The 21,097-nt window shown below is 43.4% G+C and overlaps 1 protein-coding gene across 1 annotated transcript in view; it reads right to left on the bottom strand.

Annotated features, from left to right (window-relative positions):
* Positions 1–21,097, bottom strand: part of LOC123770545 (uncharacterized) — a 107,969-nt gene that overhangs the window by 32,101 nt on the left and 54,771 nt on the right. Inside the window, exons 3-4 of the mRNA XM_069301892.1 lie at positions 14,173–14,323; positions 10,771–14,052 (exon numbers count right to left, since the gene is read on the bottom strand). Of these exons, the coding sequence (XP_069157993.1) occupies positions 10,771–13,450 (2,680 nt within the window). The 5' untranslated portion in view covers positions 13,451–14,052; positions 14,173–14,323. The remainder of the gene's footprint in view (positions 1–10,770; positions 14,053–14,172; positions 14,324–21,097) is intronic.

Here is a 21,097-nt window from a genome sequence, read left to right as displayed (position 1 = left end):
TATCAATCCATCTGTCTAGCTATGTTCATCTATCCATATATTTACCAATCTATCATTCCTTCTGTATTTATATCCATCCATCTGTTCATCGATTTATCATCAATATATCAATCTATCTATTCACCTGCTTTTATATCATCCATCTACCAATCCATCATATATTCATCTGCCTTTCAATCATCCATCATCCAAACCAGCATCTGTTCAACAATCTATCAGTCCATGTATCAATCCATCATTTATTCATCCATCTACCTGTCTATCTTCCAATCCATCATCTATTCAGCCATCTACTCATACAACTATCCATTTCTCTAGCCATCGATCTACCCATTTATCCTCTCCATCCATCAATTCATCTATCTATCCATCTATCTACCTATATATCTAGCGATCCAACTATCTTTCTATCGACCCATCAATCTATTCATCTGACTGTAAGTCTATCCATCCTTCTATTCCCCCATCTTCTCATCTATCTATCCATCTATCTATATTTTCCTACATCTATAACCTATCCATCTGTCTATCTTTTCATCAATCTATCTATTTTTCCTCCATCTGTCTACCTATCCATCTATCTATCCATCTACCTACCTATCCATCTATTAATCCATCTATCCATTCATAAAGCAAATCCCTCTTTACGTTAATCTATCCGTTTATCCAACCATTTATCTACACATCTATCAACCAATCAATCAAACTATGCATCCATTTACTCATTGTCTATCTTTATATCCATCTACAGTAGATGGATGAATGATCTACTCATTATCTCTCCTTCTATCTCTCCAGCTATCCATCCATCAACTTGTGAGAGACTCGTCTCTCAGCGCAATAACACATTGCTTGATGATGTGCTTGCAATGGTTAACTCCGGTATTTGGTACCCTAAGTTCATCGAGTTGGGTATCTAAGGATTCGGCACATCGACGGGAGTCTCAAGATATCACTGAATGTGACCTAAGACGTCTGGATGTACTACTATGGATAACGAAGATCTATTTTACCAGGAGTGTGTGGGTACTACCCAAACCAGATGGGTAATTTGTGCTGCAGGATGGTAGTGGAGGTGAGAGACAGGCTTCCCCTCTAAAAGTCGTTGGAAGTCCTGACCGCAAACCCCCCAACCCCCTCCTGAAACAATGAGGCACTGTATGGAAGCCGGAGACGCTTGGTTTGGCTCCACCGGCAAGAAGTCGTGCCGCGACCAATCCGAGAAGGGCATGGAAACGCGAGAAATGTATGGGCCTTGTGATAGGCCGAGGAGGACTGACGTCAAGGCCTTCCTCAGGCGCATGAGACCGCTTGAGGAACAAGGTGACGGCATTCTGGAGGACCCAACCAAGGAGGTAAGGTGGTTATCTCGTTAACTCTGAGATAAATCACCTTGTCCTGGTGTCTTAAGTATCATTATAACTCTGATGCCAGATACTGGATCACTGGATAATTGTAGGTAGTCAGAGGGACTAATTTCCATCAACAAGAAGATATTGCGAACTAAACGCCAGTCTTGGACAAGCCGGACCGCATGTGAGGCAACCAGGGGGGGGGGGTTGCCGTGTGAAGATCACTGAGTAAGGGAGTCACGTGCAACATTCAGGAAGGAATGGTTGAGTAAACAGCTTAAGGAAAGACTATATATCGTGTGTGCTCAACTACTAAGCCAAGTCGTAAGACTCAGTCAATGTGAGTGATTGGAGAGTGATTCTCCAATCATCTGAAGAACACTCAAGTGTTGAATATTTCACAAGTGTGATTAGCTTTTGAGCGTTAGCGACCGTGTAGTGGGCTGGCGAGCGTGAGGAGTGAGGAGGGTGAGTATTATCCTTCGCATGCGGCTGTGTGCGTGGGGTGGGTGTATACCCACGCGCGCCACCAACAGAACACAGGAGTTGAACCGTGGGCTACTCTGCCATAGTGTTGTGGAGGAATGTGGGGTTAAATGTTACCTCAGTATGCAGATTGTTAAGTGATTGGTGCATTTAAGCTGGAGCTCTGAGGGTCGTGTCTGAGTGATCGATCAGCTCCCGTTTTTGCATCACCGAACACCTGGATTTAACACCCATCATTTGATCACGGGAGACATCTCCCGTCACGCAGGGTGCAGTCGCACCGCCACAGATCTCCAGTATCAGCTCTTGATACTGGTAATGGCTCAAAAGAGCCACCACTTACGGGCTATTCATGCCCGTGCCATCTTTTGGGTGGCTTAATCTTCATCAATCAATCGATCATTTGGTACCTGGAGGGTTCACTCTACCCAATACTGTTGATGCTGTGTTGAGTGTCCTCGCTCTAATCTCCAGTCTACCCGTTAGCTAAAAAGTCCTCAGGATCAGCTGTAAATGCAACACGTAAGGTGTGATTGCACGTAAGTACAGAATCCCGGGTATTGTTAATCTGTAGTGTGCACACATTATTTTGATGGTAAAGTAAACCCCCCAATCTGGGATTATCAAAGTTTCTCCCAACGAGTTCTCTGTGTCAGGATCCAAAGAGATTGTGGAGGTGTTAATCTGTCAGTTTGAATGACAGCTCTTACTTTGACCTGTCATTGGTGGAGTGACAGGTAACGTATTGTGTGTGTGTGTGTGACCAATTATAATATAAACACATTTGAGTTAGGATTTGTTTAACATCTGGTTACAGGAATTGTGGAGAGGCGGATTACCACGGTTGTCTTAGTGGCACGTAAGTGGTGCAATTAGCGGTTGTCTGTGTGGTACGCTAATATTGAAATTAATTCTCATTTGTGTGAAATTATTGTGCAAGGTGTTGTGGTGTAGAGCAATACCTTGTTAGTGGCTTGTCTGAGGACAATTGATAAGTAATCCGTCTGAATACTTTCTGATTGAAGCCATTAACTTAATTGTCTTTGATCGGGCACTTGTCTGAGTGATAGTGTCATTAACGTGACTGTCTATGTTACATTAATTAACATAATTGTTGGTGATTAATTATCTTTGATTCATTAATTGAGTAATTCATTGTTCGTTTGTATTTTATTGATTGCCGTCCAAGTGACGTGTGACAGTAACAAGTGGAGTACCTCAAGGATTGGTTCTGGGACCAATTCTATTTCTAATATATGTTAACGACATGTTTACAGGAGTAGAATCGTACATGTCAATATTCGCGGATGACGCAAAGTTGATGAGAAGAGTTGTGAAAGATTGCAGGATCATCCAAGAGGACTTGAACAGGTTCCAGAGATGGTCAGACAAATGGCTACTGGAGTTCAACATGAGCAAATGTAAAGTTATGGAAATGGGACTAGGTGATAGGAGACCAAAGGGACAGTACACAATGAAGGGGAACAGCCTACCTGTGACCACTCAAGAAAGAGACCTGGGCGTGGACGTAACACCTAATCTATCTCCTGAAGCACATATAAATAGGATAACGACAGCAGCGTACTCTACACTGGCAAAAGTTAGAACATCATTCAGAAACCTAAATAAGGAGGCATTTGGGGCGCTTTACACTGCCTACGTGAGGCCAGTATTAGAGAATGCTGCCCCATCATGGAGTCCCCACCTGAAGAAGCATATAAGGAAACTGGAAAAGGTTCAGAACTTTGCAACAAGACTCGTCCCAGCGTTACGAGGGATGGGGTATGAAGAGCGCCTGAGAGAACTGTGCCTTACGACACTAGAAAGAAGAAGGGAGAGGGGGGACATGATAGGAACGTATTAAATACTCAGGAGGATTGACAGAGTGGAAATAGACGAAATGTTCACACGGAATAGTAACAGAACGAGGGGACAAGGGTGGAAGCCGGAAACTCAGATGAGTCACAGAGATGTTAGGAAGTTTTCTTTTAGCGTGAGAGTAGTGGAAAACGGAATGCACTTAAGGAGCTTGTTGTGGAAGTAAATTCTATTCATAATTTCAAAACTAGGTATGATAGGGAAATAGGACAGGAGTCATTGCTGTAAACAACCGATGGCTCGAAAGGCGGGATCCAAGAATCAATGTTCTATCCTACAGACAGAAATAGGTGAGTACACACACACACACACACACACACATTGACAAGTGTAATAGTGAAAGTATTGGAAAAGCTAATCAAAACTAAATGGGTAGAACACCTGGAGAGAAATGATATAATATCAGACAGACAGTATGGTTTTCGATCAGGAAGATCCTGTGTATCGAATTTACTCAGTTTCTATGATCGGGCCACAGAGATATTACAGGAAAGAGATGGCTGGGTTGACTGCATCTATCTGGACCTAAAAAAGGCTTTCGACAGAGTTCCACATAAGAGGTTGTTCTGGAAACTGGAAAATATTGGAGGGGTGACAGGTAAGCTTCTATCATGGATGAAAAATTTTCTGACTGATAGAAAAATGAGGGCAGTAATCAGAGGCAATGTATCGGAATGGAGAAATGTCACAAGTGGAGTACCACAGGGTTCAGTTCTTGCACCAGTGATGTTTATTGTGTACATAAATGATCTACCAGTTGGTATACAGAATTATATGAACATGTTTGCTGATGATGCTAAGATAATAGGAAGGATAAGAAATTTAGATGATTGTCATGCCCTTCAAGAAGACCTGGACAAAATAAGTATATGGAGCACCACTTGGCAAATGGAATTTAATGTTAATAAATGTCATGTTATGGAATGTGGAATAGGAGAACATAGACCCCACACAACCTATATATTATGTGAGAAATCTTTAAAGAATTCTGATAAAGAAAGAGATCTAGGAGTGGTTCTAGATAGAAAACTATCACCTGAGGACCACATTAAGAATATTGTGCAAGGAGCCTATGCAATGCTTTCTAACTTCAGAATTGCATTTAAATACATGGATGGCGATATACTAAAGAAGTTGTTCATGACTTTTGTTAGGCCAAAGCTAGAATATGCAGCTGTTGTGTGGTGCCCATATCTTAAGAAGCACATCAACAAACTGGAAAAGGTGCAAAGACATGCTACTAAGTGGCTCCCAGAAATGAAGGGCAAGAGCTACGAGGAGAGGTTAGAAGCATTAAATATGCCAAAACTAGAAGACAGAAGAAAAAGAGGTGATATGATCACTACGTACAAAATAGTAACAGGAATTGATAAAATCGACAGGGAAGACTTCCTGAGACCTGGAACTTCAAGAACAAGAGGCCATAGATTTAAACTAGCTAAACACAGATGCCGAAGAAATATAAGAAAATTCACCTTCGCAAATAGAGTGGTAGACGGTTGGAACAAGTTAAGTGAGAAGGTGGTGGAGGCCAAGACCGTCAGTAGTTTCAAAGCGTTATATGACAAAGAGTGCTGGGAAGACGGGACACCACGAGCGTAGCTCTCATCCTGTAACTACACTTAGGTAATTACACACACACACACACACAGGGGGCCTCGTAGCCTGGTGGATAGCGCGCAGGACTCGTAATTCTGTGGCGCGGGTTCGATTCCCGCACGAGGCAGAAACAAATGGGCAAAGTTTCTTTCACCCTAAGTGCCCCTGTTACCTAGCAGTAAATAGGTACCTGGGAGTTAGTCAGCTGTCACGGGCTGCTTCCTGGTGTGTGTGTGTGTGTGTGTGTGTGGTGTGGGGAAAAAAAAAGTAGTTAGTAAGTTAGTAGTTAGTTAGTAAACAGTTGATTGACAGTTGAGAGGCGGGCCGAAAGAGCAAAGCTCAACCCCCGCAAAAAAAACACAACTAGTAAACACAACTAGTAAACACACACACACACACACACACACACAGGTTGAGAGGCGGGACCAAAGAGCCAGAGCTCAACCCCCGCAAGCACAATTAGGTGAGTACACACACAACTACTCAACTAGGTGAGTACACACATACACCCTCTATGCTTATCAGACCCTCCCTAATCTTCAGACCCAGTATGCCCTTCCTACTCCAGACCTACCTACCCAGGCCCTACCCCAGACCCTCCTACCTACCTTCCTAGAAGCCCAGCCCCCATTAGCCCCCCAAGCACCCCTCCTGACCTCTTTCACCCCCCATACACCCCCTGGACCCCCCCAGATCCCCCCAGGACATCCCCCGGATCCTCCCCACCCCCAGTCATCCCCCAGACACCCGCCAGATTCCCCCCTGCCCCCAGTCACCCCCCAGACACCCCCCCCCAGATCCCCCCCAGACCCCCAGAGAAAGGGAGAACTCTGTTACAAGAGTTTCCATGAAGAATCACAAGGTTTGGTACACCAATGCTGATGGGGTATCTAATAAAGCAGAAGAGATAAAAGAAAGAATGAGGGAAGCAGATCCTGACATAGTTGCAATTGTGGAAACTAAAATTAATGACATGATCTCAGATGCAATCTTTCCTGAAGGGTACCAGGTGATACGAAAAGAGAGGACACAGAGACAGGGAGGGGGAGTGGCACTCCTAATAAAGCGGAAAGGGAAGTTTGAAGACCTGGGAAATCGGGTTACCAATGAGTGCTCAAGCTTCATACATGGAACTCTGACAGTAGATGGGAGGAAGATTGTGATCTTGGTAATCTACAATCCCCCACCAAACAGTAGAAGACCCAGGCAGGAGTATGATGACAACAACAAGGCATGTATAGATGAACTGCAGAAGACAGCAACACTAGCCCACAGAATGAGAGCGAAGCTGCTGATCATGGGGGACCTAAATCGTGGAGAGATAAATTGGGAATCAAGGAATCCCCATGGAGGGGACGAAACGTGGGGAGCAAAATTAGTAGATGTTATAGACAGGAATTTCCTAACACAATATGTGAAGGAAGACACAAGGGAAAGAGGAGGAGATGCACCGAGCCTATTAGACCTGATTTTCATCCAGAACGTAGAAGATATTGAGAATTTAGAGCATGAAATACCTCTAGGGGCCAGTGACCATTGTGTCCTAGTCTTTGACTACATGATGGAATTCAAACTTATGACCATGGAACAAGAGATCTGGAAAAGGAGAGTTGACTACAGGAAAGGGGACTATAAGAGGATAAGGGACTATCTGGGTGAAGTGCAGTGGGAGGAAGAAATTAGAGGAAAAACAGTCCAAGATATGATGGACCTAGTCATACAGAAATGCCAGCAGGCCGAAGAGAGATTTATACCAACAGTAAAGGGAAAAAATAAGAAGGAGTATAATAACCCATGGTTTAATAGACAGTGTCAGGAAGCAAAAATGGCCAGCAGGCGGGAATGGAGGAAGTACAGAAGACAAAGGACAGAGGACAACAGGATCAGATACAACAGAGCTAGGAACGATTACATTAACATAAGACGAACATCGGAAAGGGACTATGAGAACGATATTTCAATCAAAGCGAAAAAACAACCTAAGTTACGACACAGTCATATAAGAAGAAAAATGTCGGTGAACGACCAAGTGACAAGACTAAGGAAGACAGAGGGGGCATATACTGAAAGTGACAAGGAAATCTACGAGGCACCGAATGCCAGTTTCCATGGAATGTTCACTACCAAGCCTGAGCAGCTCCCATTGTTGGAAGGGGTTACCCTAGATGAAAGATTATCAGATATAGAGGTGACAGCAGAGGAGGTAATGAAACAGTTGGCAACTCTAGATGCAACTAAAGCAGTTGGACCAGACAAAGTATCACCGTGGATATTAAAAGAAGCAGCGCAGGCCCTCAGCATGCCTCTGGCAATGATCTTTAATGAGTCACTTATGTCGGGTGAATTGCCCAGTTGCTGGAAGAAGGCAAATGTCGTGCCGATCTTCAAGAAAGGTGATAGGGAGGAGGCACTTAACTATAGACCTGTATCACTGACAAGCATCCCCTGTAAAATACTGGAAAGAATAATTAGGCTACGACTGGTTGCACACCTGGAGAACATTAGGCTTGTGAACAAACATCAACATGGGTTCTGGACAGGGAAATCGTGCCTAACAAACCTTCTGGAATTCTATGATAAAATAACGAGGATAAGACAGGACAGAGATGGTTGGGCAGACTGCATATTTCTGGACTGCCAAAAAGCCTTTGATACAGTACCGCACATGAGACTGCTGTTCAAGCTCGAAAGGCAGGCGGGGGTGGGGGGAAAGGTCCTAGCATGGATAAGGAACTACCTAACAGGAAGGAGCCAAAGAGTTACGGTAAGGGGCGAGAAGTCGGACTGGCGAACAGTAACAAGTGAAGTACCACAAGGATCGGTGCTGGGACCAATTCTATTTCTTGTATATGTTAACGACATGTTTACAGGCGTAGAGTCCTACATGTCGATGTTTGCGGATGACGCAAAGTTGATGAGAAGAGTTGTGGCAAATGAGGATTGCAGGATCCTCCAAGAGGACCTGAACAGGTTGCAGAGATGGTCAGAGAAAGGGCTACTGGAATTCAACACAAGCAAATGTAAAGTTATGGAAATGGGACTAGGAGATAGGAGACCAAAGGGACAGTACACAATGAAGGGGAACAGCCTACCTGTGACGACGCGCGAAAGAGACCTGGGTGTGGACGTAACACCTAATCTATCTCCTGAGGCACATATAAATAGGATAACGACAGCAGCGTACTCTACACAGGCAAAAGTTAGAATATCATTCAGAAACCTAAGTAAGGAGGCATTTAGGGCGCTTTACACTGCCTACGTGAGGCCAGTCTTGGAGTATGCCACCTCATCATGGAGTCCCCATCTGAAGAAGCATATAATGAAACTGGAAAAGGTTCAGAGGTTTGCAACGAGACTCGTCCCAGAGCTACGAGCGATGGGGTATGAGGAGTGCCTGAGAGAACTGTGCCTTACGACACTAGAAAGAAGAAGGGAGAAGGGGGACATGATAGGAACGTATTAAATACTCAGGAGGATTGACAGAGTGGACATAGACGAAATGTTCACACGGAATAGTAACAGAACGAGGGGACATGGATGGAAACTTGAAACTCAGATGAGTCACAGAGATGTTAGGAAGTTTTCTTTTAGCGTGAGAGTAGTGGGAAAATGGAATGTACTTCAGGAACAGGTTGTGGAAGCAAATACTATTCATAATTTTAAAACCAGGTATGATAGGGAAATGGGACAGGAGTCATTGCTGTAAACAACCGATGCTCGAAAGGCGGGATCCAAGAGTCAATGCTCGATCCTGCAGACACAACTAGGTAAGTACACACACACACATTTCTGAGCCCAGTAGGCTCAGGAATCTGTACACCAGTTGATTGACGGTTGAGAGGCGGGACCAAAGAGCCAAAGCTCAACCCCCGCAAGCACAATTAGGTGAGTACACACATACACACACACACACACACACACACACACACACACACACACACACACACACACACACACACACACACACACACACACACACACACACACGAGGAGCCTATGTCACACTTTCTAACTTCAGAATTGCTTTTAAATACAGGGATGGCGATATACTAAGAAATTGTTCACGACTTTTGTTAGGCCAAAGCTAGAATATGCAGCGGTTGTGTGGTGCCCATATCTTAAGAAGCACATCAACAAACTGGAAAAGGTGCAAAGACATGCTACTAAGTGGCTCCCAGAACTGAAGGGCAAGAACTATGAGAAGAGGTTAGAGGCATTAAATATGCCAAAACTAGAAGACAAGAAAAAGAGGTGACATGATCACTACGTACAAAATAGTAACAGGAATTGATAAAATCGGTAGGTAAGATTTCCTGAGACCTGGAACTTCAAGAACAAGAGGTCATAGATTTAAACTAGCTAAACACAGATCCTGAAGCCAATATAAGAAAATTCACTTTCGCAAACAAAGTTGTAGACGGTTGGAACAAGTTGGGTGAGAAGGTGGTGGTGGACAAGACCGTCAGTAGTTTCAAAGCGTTATATGACAGAGAGCGTTGGGAAGACGGGACACCACGAGCGTAGCTCTCATCCTGTAACTACACTTAGGTAATTACTTACGTAATTACACACACACACACACACACAGGAAGCAGCCCATAGCATCTGTCTAACTCCCAGGTACCTATTTAATGCTAGATGCACAGAAACATCAGGGTTAAAGAAACTCCCTAGGACCCTAAGACTACGAATCCCAAGCGATATCTACTCAGCCGTCAGGTTCCTTCTGTGTCTGTCTCTATTTGTCTATTTATCTTTCTTTAAAAAATATATTGTTTAATGTGTTTATGGTGTGTAATACTAACAAAGACTAGTTACCACTTTACTCTCAGAAAGAAGTGTGGCTTGAGAAACCTACAACGTTACGTGAAGATTATCTGTTTTATGTGAGAACGGGCAAATTATGAAGAACAGGAGATTTCTGTTAATTTTCCGAGTAAGTAAATTATTATAAGTAATTTACTAATCAGTGTGTATTATTATAAGATAAATTGCTGTTGAAAAATTTGCTTTCAAAATATTTAGCTGTGCAGCCAGGAGGCTGTGCCAAAAATCGTCGTGGGTGTCTTCATGTGAACCTGGCGCACTATTCCTTTTCAATTCTGGCGACACAGACAAACCTATGTTCATCCCGAACCTCAGAACATTATCGGTGTCAATTTGGGTGGGACTAGACCCCTACCGAGTCTGGCCTCCAACTTTGGACAGACAATCGACCACATGAACAGACAGACTGGCAGAAAAAACAGACATTCTTTCATACAGGTATAGATTAATTTTCTCTTAATTCATTGGAACCTTCAGAAAGTTTAGTCACTTTAATGATCACTATATAGACTGTAAGAATTGTATATAAATGTAATTACGATAGCCACGCATATGTTGTCAGCAGTGATATAAAACAAAAATGAAAAAATAGAACTACAGTATTATGATAGAGAACAGTAATATTTACTTAAGTTATTGATGTGGCGAAGGTGTGGCAGGTGATCTATGAGGACGAGCAGTTGTTGTTGTGTGAGGCGCAGGGTGAGACACCGGAGGGTGAGAGGCAGGAGGGGAATGGCTGCCTCAGACAAGCAACCTTCAAATATCTCTAGGATACACTTACTGCCGGGTGCTGTCACCGTTTCTAAATAAGTGTCTGAAAGATCGCCATTTCTGCAAAAGTAATGACCATAGAAACACATGTTTACATATATCTGTTGTTTCTTCAAAAATCCCAATACGCACTGCAGTTGGCTTGACTGTGGTCTGCTCTCTATACCCAGATAGATACTATCAGGCATCACCCTCCTAAGAACAATCGGCAGGACAGCATACGATCCAACACTCTTTATCTTCCAGTGTGCTAGTTCTTTCAGTTTCTTGCACACAGCTTGGATGACGTGTTCACTACCACGGGACTCTGCTACATGCTTTAATAGCTCTTCCACAGTTTCCCCGAAGTTTACAATGTCAATTACCTGCGACGCAAATTTGTGTTCAAGATGACTGTTGCTCAACACACTGGTAGCATTAAGTAAGATGCACTGGAATCTAGTTTCATTAAATATCTCACCAATCGTTGTGTTTCTGTCCTCCAGAAGAACATCCCGCACAAGGTTGGTGTTCGTTGCACTTTTACGTGACTCCTTATGTGATGTTGGATCACCGAGCTTTCCTTCAGCCCTCACCAACTGAGCGACCAGCCCCCTGCCGGCACAATACTCCTGGTACCTGGCGTGAAAATAGCTAAACACCTGCTTAGGCCAGAGGCTCCCATGGGACCATGTTTTTGTGAAATAAGTGGACAAGACCATCCACCGCGGTAGTTTCAGAGTCTCACACTTCTTCATAATCTCCTCTTCCGTCTCCGGCCAAAGGTCGTACTCCTGCCTCTTGATCCCTCTTAAACTAATTTCATCAAAAAACGACAAAAAAATTTCGCAGTTTCCTTTTGGGTCAATCATATGTTGGTCTGTGAGTATGGACACCAGTTTGCTGGTTATGAAGTCATGAAACTTCTCGTAGACTTGAGTGATTGTGGTGAGATTGTTAAATTCTTCTGGAGCCTCGACGCACAGCAGCGCCAACAAGGTCAAGGTGAGTGGAGTGTTGAGGTACTCACCCAGGAACTGACTCATCTGCTCCAGCCGCTGGGTAAACCTCTCTGTGATGACACTCCGTTTGCTCTCTTCCTTCACCAGCACCTTGATGGTTCTCTCGGCGAACTCCACGCGACGTTCTGGAGTGATGCCCAAGACGAGGATGTTGCAATGAGGTCTGGTGTGTGGGACGAGCTGTGACAGTTGTTGGTCCCACCCCGGCCGTGTGGTTATCACCAACCTCACATCCTTGCCAGGCAGGTGCAACAGCTCCTCCACCAGCCTTCCTGAATGGTCGTTGACCTCGTCGTAGCCGTCAATCAGGACTAATATATTTAAGCTCAAGATTATCTCCCTAAACAGCTGGAAGTCGGCACCAGAATCACGAAGTGTTTGAGGCAGCCACTGGCGCAGGAGACCATCGAAGGTATTAAGATGTCTGTCCCTGCACTGTACATAGAAAACAAGGTCCACATTGCATAGGTGACGTATGGCAGCAGGGTCCTTTACCCACTTCTCGAAGATGAGCTTGAGTAAAGTTGTCTTGCCCGTACCACCTTCCCCCGTCAGGAGGACACACTGAGGGACATTTCCGTTATCTTGTCTCACACTTAAGATATCTTCATAGTTTATACCATGACCTTTGGCCGTGTGGGAGGATCTTACGCTATCCTGACCTTTGGTCACATGGGAAGGTCTTACACCTGTGATGGGATCTTCAAGGACTTGCAGTCTTGTGAAAGCACGACTTGGGTCGTAGGTAATATTGAGGATCCCGAGTGTGGGAAAAGTCTTTAATTCAAGTGGGTGTATATACGAGCGCCATATAGGGTATTTAGCAGTTAGCTCCTTCTTGCTCTTCTTCTTAACCATTTCTGTGATTTGGCTGTTGTACAACTTGATCTCGCGGTGGAGCTGAGGCAAGTACACCATATCCGAGGGATCAAGTGACTCTCTGACCTTTTCTAGCAGACCATCAATATACTTGGCAGTTGCAATATTTGCCTTGTGGACATCCTGGATGCTTGTCCCACACCGAGCACCAGCCTCAGTCAACATATTATCTAATAAGTCCCTGAGCTTCTTCAGTGTTGTGCTGAGGCTTTGCTGTCTCATGGTCATTCGATCATAGGTAACCGCAATTTGGTGCTGCTTCAGCTTATAAATAAGGTACTCAAGCGATGGTTTTTGAGGCCCTTCAGTGGTCCACGTGGGGTCTTTTATCTCAGCCAGACCACAGACGCGTTGCAGAAGTTTGTATAACAGGCTAATGTCAAAGGTAGCAACATCAGATGAAGCTTTGAGTTTATCCCTCTGGTGAGCATCAAAGACACGCTTGTACTGAGCATTGGTGTACCCCAAGTCCTGAGTGAGGTAAGTCACTACTGGGAAGGTGCCTTGGTACGACCACATAAACACATTTGCTAGCGCGTCTCGTCCTGCCTTATTCACAGCCAGTCTATACCGCCATATGTCCAGATCTTCCTGTAGGATAACTGAATGTGGAGTTGATGTAAATAATTCGGACTTCACAGTCGAAGCAGACATACTGGGCTTTACAGTCGAGTCAGGCGCACTGAACTTCTCAGTCGAGGCAGACTTACTGTATTTTAATTGTTACTTCCCTCACCACTTTTGTCGAGTTCCTCAGCAGCAGAGGCAATCGACTATGCAAGTTCTATTTGTATATTTTGTGATCAATCGAAACAGGATCAATGTTGAGCCAGCAATTTTCAAATGGGCTTTAACTGATTACAGTTTCTATATGATTTGCAAAGGAGTCTATATCGGTAAACAATAATTTCGACGGGGTGTACATGAAGACCATTTCTCTCAACGTTCACAAAACACAAAACTTTAAGCAAATATTGTATACGTTTGTGTTGTTAATATTTGTATTACATTTTATAAGCTAATTACTGTTTATTCTGTTACAGTTCACTAACAGGAAGGTCAGGACTTTCGGGTTGGCACCTCCTCTGGTTTTAATCACTCACAGGAAGGTTTATATTTAAATAATTTTCAATATATTGTTATTTTTAATGTATCTTTGCATAAAATATTTTATGGATGCATTGTTAATTATCTGATGTACTCCTGCAGTAGATATGATGCAATTTCTTTCTGTTACTTCAGATTAGTTTCAATTCCTGTAAATATAAGACTTTAAAATTTAATAATTGTCGTGCATTTATAACGCATGTATTTTCTATAATTAAATTCCACTCATAATTAATATATACTGTAATATGCTCTCATATCATGCTCACCTGTCGAGTCGAGTGAAGAAACCCATAATATGGCTCCCTCCTGAAGTCATCAAACACTCACAACCTCTCAAACGATTTACAGTGATGGTTCCCTGCACCACTCCTCTGGTGCTCCCGGAAGTGCAGTTGTTCTGGCAACGAGAGACGAGTCCTGTTCCAAGTAGGGAGCTCGTATAAATAACTGGGCCTCCACTCTAAGTACAGAATTGTAAACCATACACCTCGCAGGCAAATGAGTATATGTATCCAAAGCTCACACGTTATTTTTGAGTGACTTGGCCATCCCTGAACATATTCAACTCCTCAAGACATAGGTGTGTCTGATGCAAGGCACAGATATAATGCAGACGAGGAGTCACAATAACGTGGCTGAAAGATGTTGACCAATCCATATACTAGAAAGTGAAGGGACAACGGGGTTTCGGTCCGTCCTGGACCATTCTCAAGTCGATTGTGACCATTCACAATCAACTTGAGAATGGTCCAGGACGGACCGAAACGTCGTCGTCCCTTCACTTTCTAGCGTTTGGTTTGGTCAACACAGATATAATATAATCATCATTGATGGAATTTGAGTCTGTTCCTTAAGGATCCCAACCCATACTGGCATGAGAACCAATGAGTTAGTCTAAGCATATGTTCCTAAAGAGTGAGTTGATTGCAATCATGGAATGCCTTTGATCAGCCTGAGCACAGTAATATAAGAGCTCCAACAACTTTTAAAAGAGATGAGGCAAAGTAAAATTCAGATTACCTATTCCATCTGTCATCATAATACAATGCAAGAAGTGCCACACGCTTATGAGTCATCCTGTAAGGTCAGAAGGCGTTTAGATGTTACCTCTGCTAGGCTTAGGCTTAGCTACAAGTACCTCTGGTACCATGCTCTACCAGCTGAGCAAACTATTAAAATTCCTAAAGTTATTATGTAATTGAATGTAAAAAAAAATTAAGAATTAAACAATTTATATCATAAATATTTATGCATTATCATGAATTTAATTAAATATTTTGTACTACCAGAGCCCCTTAGTCAGCTATCTCAAGTTTTTCTACTGTGGGTTGTGCATGCATGTGATAAATACTTGCCACCACTTCCCAATAATAACACCACCACCACAGAAATAACTCCACATGAGACCAGAAGGCATGGCAGGATGTGCCAAATAGCCCAACTGAAAAGCAGAGGTGCAATAGGCACACCGAGAGAGAACTTGATCATCAAAGATCCAAGACTTTTCAAAACTTCCCTAATACATGCTTGCATAACTGGCCAACCTCTCGCAGTGTTCAAAAGAGAAATTGACAAGCACATTCGTTGGATACCTGATCAACCAGGCTGTGACTCGTACGTCAGATTGCAAGCAGCCGGGGCCCAGATTCACGAAGCAGTTATGCAAGTACTTAGGAACGTTTTCCTTCTTACCATCTTCATGTCGGGATTCAGGAAGACATTTAAGAACGACGATCTTCTTAAGAACACCGCCTCGCGCTATGACAACTCCAGACCAGTCGTAGCTTTACATAAATTAGATATAACTCAAACAGCCTCTACTACTCAAACCGGAGGATCGAAATTCGATAATAAACATTATATTTTTGCTGGTGAGTCCTTCATGTTAGCTATATATGCAGTTTCTGCTTGTAACTTGTAATGATTTTGTCTTTCATGATGTTATAATTAGTTTTATAATTATAATATTAAGATATTATTCCAGTAGTTATTAAGTAAATAAACACTAGTGTACTTGAGTTTTTATTATTATTATTATTTTCTATGAGAGTAGGTGATGATCCCGGGCTGGTGGAAGCATTTACAATCACATAATGCGCCTGTTCACCTAGCAATAAGTATAGCTATAGGTGTACCTTAGTTATGCTTACCCATTTGTAGTTTATTTTGTTTTTTTGGTTTGAAAATAAATCTGGGTGAGACATAAAAGAAAAATATGCTGCAAATGCTGTTAGGTAATGATTTTTTCTAGTTAAAATTCAGCAGCATAAACTTCAAAAACTTTTGTTATTGAAAACGTAGGTTCATAATTTACATATAAATACTTAGGCCTATATAATTGAAACATTAACTCTCCAGAGTTTATTTTCACAATTTATTACGGTTTGACGTTTAGGGATGCATTTTGCAAGGCACTCCTTACATCGACGAAGACCTCCGTACCCGAATCGACCAAAACCTCAACGATCTTGCAGATCGACATTGCCACAGCACCAAAACCAGGATCATCAAGAAACTGACAGCATTATTTGGAGGGTCTATGGCGGTTCCACGACCTAGAGATGGTTTTTTAAACATTGCTGAAATCAACCTCACTGAGGACCAAATCACTCTCTTAAATCTGGGCATGAACTGTGTACCCTAGGTGTCCTGTTCGTGAATTTTTACATGGGTACCATAGAGCAGAGGGTCTTAGTTAACCTGGACTTAAAATCTGCCATATACTGCAGGTATATTGACGACATATTTATGCAGGTACCTGATGTCGGACGTTTGCAGCAGATGAAGGAGGCATTCCACCAAAATTCGGTTTTAAGTATCACTTATGAGTTGGAGAGTGATGGGAAGCTTCCCTTTCTAGATGTAACAATCGCGGAAACGAATGGAGTCTTTCATACTGCAGTTTACACTAAGGAAGCGAACATAGGAATATGTCCTTAATACTAATAGCTGTTGTCCAGAGCCTCTAGAGGTTTGTGATTTTCTTATCAAGGGGTCTCCTCAATGGCATTAGACCCGAGGGGGGCTCCAAGGAGAGTGCTGTTCACAGCCCTAATGACATGGGCTCTGGGCAAGGCAGTCCTTATGCTGGCTATGATGTCTGGGTTGGAGACTACTTCACACTTGGAAGGAATCAAGTAGGGTGCTTCTTTAGTGCAGGCTTCGAGTAACTTCCTCAGTATATTAGGGAGTATATTGTATATATACTTACACTGAGTATTCCTCAGTATACTGAGGAAGTTACTCCAAGCCTGCAATAAAGAGGCACCCTTTTTGAGCCCAGATGGGCACATGTATAAACAAGTAGATGGGGTCGCCATGGGTTCCCCCCTAGGTGTCCTGTTTGCGAACTTCTACATGGGTACCATCGAGCAGAGGGTCTTAATTGACATGGACTTGAAGCCCGCCATATACTGCATGTATGTTGACAACATTTTTATGCAGGTACCCGATGTCGGACATTTGCACTAGTTGAAGGAGGCATTCCAGTAAAATTTCGTGTTAAGTTTCACTTATGAGATGGAGAGCGATGGGAAGCTGCCTTTTCTAAATGTAACAGTCGCGGAAAGAAATGGTGGCTTCCATTCTGCAGTCTGCACTAAGGAAGCGAATATAGGAATGTGTCTTAATGCTAACAGTGACTGCCCAGACAGGTACAAGTGGAGAGTTGTCAACGCTTACGTCGACCGAGCTCTAACTCACAGCTCAAGTTGGAAGCAGGTCGACGAGGACGTCTGTAGGGTAAGACAGATCCTAGTCAATAATATTGAAGACGACATTAAAAGGAAGGTGACACGCCATGCAACCTTTGAAGAAACACCCAACACAACACCTGTACTTCCTATTAAATTGTTTTACAGGAACTTCTTTTCCACGACTTTTTTTCCAGGAAATATTAACAGAGTTCAAAAACAATCTACTGAACTTATTTCTTCCACACTTCTACAAGCCCTGCCTGAAAAGGTTGATGAAGTAGAAGTCGAAGAAGGTGACGAAACTGTATTGGTTCAGCACCCAATTGCAGTCTCCACTTCAACCAAGAAGACACAAGCCGTCGGCAAAATCAGCACTTTAGAAACCACAATGGACTCAATGGATTCAACTCTAACAGAATAATGGACAATCTCAAGATTATTCATTGAAATATCCAAGGATTCAAAAAGAAAGCACAAACAAGGACAACATTGATATTATTTTACTTCAAGAAACACTCACCAGGACTGAAAGAAATATCAATATCTCAGGAAATCAAGGATTCCACTGCTCAATTGCACAAGGTGGCACCAGAGGCATTTCAATACTAGAAAGATATCATATCAATGCCACGACTATCACAGACCTGCCTAACTGTGATGAGAACGTTGAAATTAATAGAGTTAATTGTTATGGCCCTATTGAGTCGCAACTGGGTTCTTTCTCTGATGTTGTTAGAGGTAGGGTATCCGGCCCCAAGTTAGTAGTGGCTTTCAAGGGGTGTGTTCCGTAACACAAGTAAATTAAAGGGGAAGGGATACGATTACACAAAATTAAATATATAATTATCACCACCACCAATAATAAATATATTAACTGTCACACGGGGGGTATAAACACTATAATATACAGAATGGTCTTCCTCTGAAGTCGCAGGAATGTTCCACGGTGCTCAAGATGAAGGGCCCTGGTTCCCTTCTCGTGGCCTCACGACGAATCCGTAGATTCTCTCGGCGAGTCTGCCCCAGCCACAGGCCAGCCAAATCACAGTCCGACTGGGTGCACCGTCGTGGAGGCCGTCAACCACAAATCCAGCCTGTAACTGGCAGGTTCCAATCAGCAACGCTGCGTAGGCCACTCCACGACCGATACTAGGGTTGCGAGCCCTAGGCAGGAGCCTCATGTGATTCCACAGATCACTCTCCTCACCACAACACCCCAGTGGCTAGTCTTCTCCACCAGTCAGCCCCGGGTACGACAATTCCTCAACTGCCACGTCACAGGCAGGCTAACACAACAGTGTTCATCCTGGGGGCGACTCACAGCTTCTGCAGCAAATACGTGGAAATACTTCGGCTGCCTTGGGTAGACTGATCCAACGTCCATTACAGCAGTCCCAGGTCGACTCTGTAATCAGACACGTCATTAGTACTAGGGACACTCTAGGACCCCTCACTTACAGGCTTAGACACAAACGTCCACCTATCCACTCCATAGATGGCGTTGCTGTCTAAGCGTCACCTCACCAGAGGTCAGCAGCGGCTATGTTATGAGCTGATCAGGACGGGAAACCAGCCCCTGTGGTCGGTATATCCTGTCCTCACTAGATGGCGTCGTCCATTTGGAGGGGATTTCAGGAGCTGACCCACAGATGGCGCGGTCGTCACTGCTCCGTGCTCGGACGCTGGGCTCGGGTCCGTAACCACTATGAAGAACTCAATGCTGTCCATCTTCAATGTATACAAAAGCAATAGAGAACACGATATGGATCTCTGCTATCTTTGAAATAGCAGTCACCATGCCTACTATCATCTCGGGTGACTTCAACGCTCAAAGTGAATTACTACTTGATTCACCAAGAACCGACGCCAACGGAAGACATATTGAACACTTTTTGGATGAAGTGCCTGAAGTCAGACTGCTTAACTCGACGGAACCAACCCACACTGGTGGGGGAAAGTTGGATCTTACGTTTGTCTCCACCAGTATTTATGAGTTGTGTCATTGGTCAGTTGACCATGTACTGACTAGTGACCACTTTGCTACGAAAACAGTTATTAATATAGCACTACCTCCCAGACCTCCAGCTTCCGAGCCCGGATGGGACTTTATCAAAGCAGATTGACTGAAGTTTCAGGAATTTCTCGAAACTTGGCACCAAAATTACACTTCTTCTGACAACACTAAAGAAATGGAAACAGATTTAGTAAATGCAATACATAGAGCAGCAAATCACGCCATCCCCAAGATGAAAACAATTACACAACAAGATAAGGACCATTGGTATAACTGTGATTGGATCAAAAAACTACATAACAGAATAAATTGTGCACGAAAGAGTTTCAGAGGAAATAGTACCGAAGCTAATCTAGGACTTCTTAGAGCTGTCCAAGAAAATGTGCATTAAGAAACAGCAAAAATCAGAGAATAAAAATGGCTCGAGTGGTGTGCCAAGCTAAATCAGCATACATTCTTAGGCGACATCTGGAGGCAGATCAACAGGGCCAAAGGAAAATCACCTCCTGCTCCTCCACATCATGTTTATCCAGAGCAAGAAGCAGAAAGGTTAGCAAACCTATTTGCTTCAGGAGCCCGTTCCTCTCAACTTCCTCAAGCAACTCTGACTCGCCAACAAAGACTTTAATTAGCAAGATAAAAAAATAGATGATGCTTTAGCCTCACCTGACGAACCAGACCAACCTTTCAATATGAAAGAACTCAGAAGAGCTACAAAGAAAACTAAAAACACAGCTCCAGGTGAGGACAAAATCACTTACAACATGCTGGCCAAGCTAGGAGAAAAGGGTGAAGAAGCCTTCTTGAATCTCATCAACAGAGTATGGGTGACAAGAACTCGACCACTCTCTTGGAATAGTGCAACTGTAGTTCCCATTCCAAAACCCAAAGACCCAGGAAATCCAAGACCCATCTCATTAACAAGCTGTCTGGTCAAAACTGCGCAAAGAATGGCTCTTAATCGAAATGACTGGAAAGCCAATCCACTGCACCAAAATATGTTTACTTTCAGAAAAGGTGTTGGAACCACAGAATGCCTTACCTCCCTCCTGGATTAAATCAATAACAAACCAGGCATCCTTATTTTTCTGGACCTAGAAAAATCCTTCGAGCTAGCCAATGCTCCAGCTACACTATGCTGCCTTGTGGATATGGAAATCAAAGGACACGCTCTTGCCTTTGCCAAAGGAAGCCTGCTTAACCGAGAAGCTAAATTCAAATTCCAATGAAAAACATCCTCTTCAAAGAGGCTGAAAAATGGGACTCCACAGGGAGGAACATTAAGCCCCTACATCTTTAACTGTCGCATGGAACAATTCATGAAGCTCAAGTTCCCAAAAGTCAAACTGTTTAACTATGCAGACGACTTTGTGGTCATCATCAATGGCAAAGGCGCCAGAAACCATGCACAAAAATGCCTAGACATCATCAGCAGGGAAGCGGAACGCATAGCAGTGAAAATAAACAGCAATGAAACCAAAG

The sequence above is a fragment of the Procambarus clarkii genome, chromosome 46 (genome assembly GCF_040958095.1).
Source record: "Procambarus clarkii isolate CNS0578487 chromosome 46, FALCON_Pclarkii_2.0, whole genome shotgun sequence".
In the NCBI taxonomy this organism is placed as follows: Eukaryota; Metazoa; Arthropoda; class Malacostraca; order Decapoda; family Cambaridae; genus Procambarus; species Procambarus clarkii.
Note: the sequence above shows the minus strand (reverse complement) of the source record. Positions and strands in the feature narration are given on the sequence as shown.